The sequence below is a fragment of the Sprattus sprattus genome (assembly GCF_963457725.1).
Source record: "Sprattus sprattus genome assembly, chromosome: 17".
Taxonomy (NCBI): domain Eukaryota; kingdom Metazoa; phylum Chordata; class Actinopteri; order Clupeiformes; family Clupeidae; genus Sprattus; species Sprattus sprattus.
Genome location: NC_137915.1, coordinates 3,506,535 through 3,509,294, shown reverse-complemented (window position 1 = coordinate 3,509,294; position 2,760 = coordinate 3,506,535). Strand labels below are relative to the sequence as shown.

Below are 2,760 nucleotides of genomic sequence, written 5' to 3'. Positions count from 1 at the left end.
TGGCAGTGCAAAGTTGGAAAAAGTGTATATGACTCTTTCGGGATTGTGACGCTATGCCTTTAAGAGTTTTCAAGGCTAGGCAGTCCTGCTACTGAAACTTTGGAGGCCGTGCAAGTACTGCGCTGTAGTTGGTATTGCGAAGGAAGTGACGGCTCAGCGTTAGGTGAAAAAAAAGACTGAGAAGAAAAACAGAAAGCAAGACCGAGGCAGCATGCACTACTCTCTGAATGAAACGGAGAGGTGTCACAGTGCGACTGTACTTACGGCCAGGGGCTGTAGGAAGGTCCTGAATGAGAAGTTCGGTCGGAGTGAAAAACTGAGATTGATTTCGCGTCGCGCTGAGTTGTAATTCACTCAGAGAAGAGTCGTTGCCAGTTCATTCACAGAATGTTCTGTTGTCCGTACTACTTCGAAAGTATGGAAACAACACAACGACTCATTTACCACCAGATCAGAGAATCGCGGCTATGTTCCAAGTTTGGCGGATTGAGATGAAGTTTGGTATATTGTGATCTTGAACTGGGACTTTTCCGAACTTCTTATCAAGAATTCAGAAATCTGCTTCTGCGATTTTATTGGACGATTTGGGATGTTGGCGAGGTGGATTTTACGGGGTTCAGTTCGGATAAGTTTATTTCTCTGGGTGATTCATTTGATTCAACTGGGATTTTGCTCAGAATTAAAGGTGCGTGTCCGCTTACCTGATGGACAAATCACTAATGAAGTTCTAGAAGCGGACAGTGAGCGAGACTCCATCAGTTTGGAGTACAAGCAAGGAGATGGCACGCTCATAACTTTTGTCGCTGATTTTAAACAGGTACGTTTGTGTGTTTGTGTGTGTGTGTGTGTGTGTTTGTGTGTGTGTGTGTTTTTGTGTGTGTGTGTGTGTGTGTGTGTGTGTGTGTGTGTGTGTGTGTGTGTGTGTGTGTGTTTAGGCTAATACGTTGTGTGTTTCCTTACAAAAAGTATAGAAATACTTTCTTTACCGGCACTCACAAAAAAGACTAGAGGTAGATCTGTTTGACAATTTGCTTCTCACAGTCCCTGTGACAATAAAAACTTTCAACAAGTTTCAACAACACACAGATACTTCTATAAATGTGGAACATTTGTCTGAATTTGGAAATTCAATTTCCTGTCATGGTAAGCTAGACCAGGTCTTCAGCCTACTGTTTGTTGATACTATTATCATGATCTATCAAGGTGTATGATGGCTGGTTTTTCATGGGAAGACGTGAACTTGGGTAATTTTCTTTCTGACATGAGATATCTGCTGTCATCTACAGTTTAGACATCTAGATTTTGGGCACTCTCATTTTCGCGATTAGTCTTTGACTGTACCTTAAACTTTTTTAACTTGTAAAGTAAGTCATTCACCCAGTACTGTTGCAGATGCCTAGATATGAGTAATGACTCTTGTGCTAAGTAGTTCCAGTCAGTACTGTATACCCAGAATGCAACTGCCATTAGAACACATCTGGCACCGACCTGCCAGTTGTACGCCACGTCTGGGCCAGCTGTGGGGGATAGAATGTGTGTGTGTGTGTGTGTGTGTATGTGTGTGTCTGTTAATACGCTGTGGGGGATAGAGTGTGTGTGTGTGTGAGTGTGAGTGTGAGTGTGTGTGTGTGTGTGTGTGTGTGTGTGTGTGTGTGTGTATTAATACGCTGTGGGGGATAGACTCTTCATTGCTCATGGCGATGTCTCCAGTCTATCGTCCATGACCAAAGACTGATTTATGGTCCTTTTCCACAGTACTGTAGAGGAACTATCATGGTAGAAGCACAGCTCCTCTCCCCTCCCCTCCCTCCTCTCCTTTCCTCTCCTCTCTGTTCTGTCAGCTGCACTAGGGGGCCTCTCTCTCTCTCACGCTCTCCCTCTTTCTCTCACACTCTCCCTCTTCCTCTCTCACTCTCTCTCCCTCTTCCTCTCTCACTCTCTCTCCCTCTTTCTCTCTCACTCTCTCCCTCTTCCTCTCTCACTCTCTCTCCCTCTTTCTCGCTCACTCTCTCTCTCTGTCTCTCTTACTCTCTCTCCCCCTTCTCTCTCTCTCTCACACTCTCGCCTTCTTCCTCTCTCTCCCTCTTCTTCTTTCCCTCTCCCTCTCTCTCCCTCTTCCTCTCGCTCTCTCTCTGACTCTCTCTCCCTCTTCCTCTCTCTCCCTCTCTCCCTCTTCCTCACTCTCTCTTCCTCTTCCTCTCTCACTCTTTCTCCCTCTTCCTCTCTCTCGCTCTCTCTCTCCCTCTCCCTCTCTCTGTCTGCCTCTTCTTCTGTCTCTCTCTCCCGTTTCCTCTCTCTCTCTCTCTCTCCCTTTTCTCTCACATGTGTTTTTCATCTTCGTCTCGAGGCTATCTCTTGGATTTATGGAAATCTGAATGAACTGTGACTCCCATTCCTCATGCTGGATTTACAGCAGAAACAGCCGAGTCAGCAGAGTCCTGATGTTGCTGAACCTCAGCTGGCAGACACACTGGTCAGGAGAAGCAGGCAGAGTCCTGAGGTAACTAAAGATCAGCTGATAGACACACGGACAGAGGACGGTGGTGGCGACATCAGGAGCTCAGCAAGCAGGCAGCAAACACTGATCATCAGGTGCCTCGGTACCATAAGCCACTTTGTATAACATCATCTGCTGAATCCATTAGAGTGAATTTAAATGGGACTGTAAGGGCTGGGTCACGGGCCACCAGTAGACCATGAGCCTCTGCACAGCCCAGCTGTGGGATTAAGAGCTGTGCTTCCTGCTTCTCTTATGAGTTA

General features: G+C 46.4%; 1 protein-coding gene across 1 annotated transcript in view; it reads left to right on the top strand.

The window, feature by feature from the left end:
* Positions 1–589: 589 nt before the first annotated feature.
* The window catches only part of oafa (OAF homolog a), a gene marked incomplete at both ends in the record, with an annotated part of 26,568 nt that continues 24,397 nt past the window's right edge, over positions 590–2,760 (top strand). The window contains one exon of the mRNA XM_080855289.1: positions 590–817. Coding sequence (XP_080711415.1) covers positions 590–817 — 228 coding nt within the window. The remainder of the gene's footprint in view (positions 818–2,760) is intronic.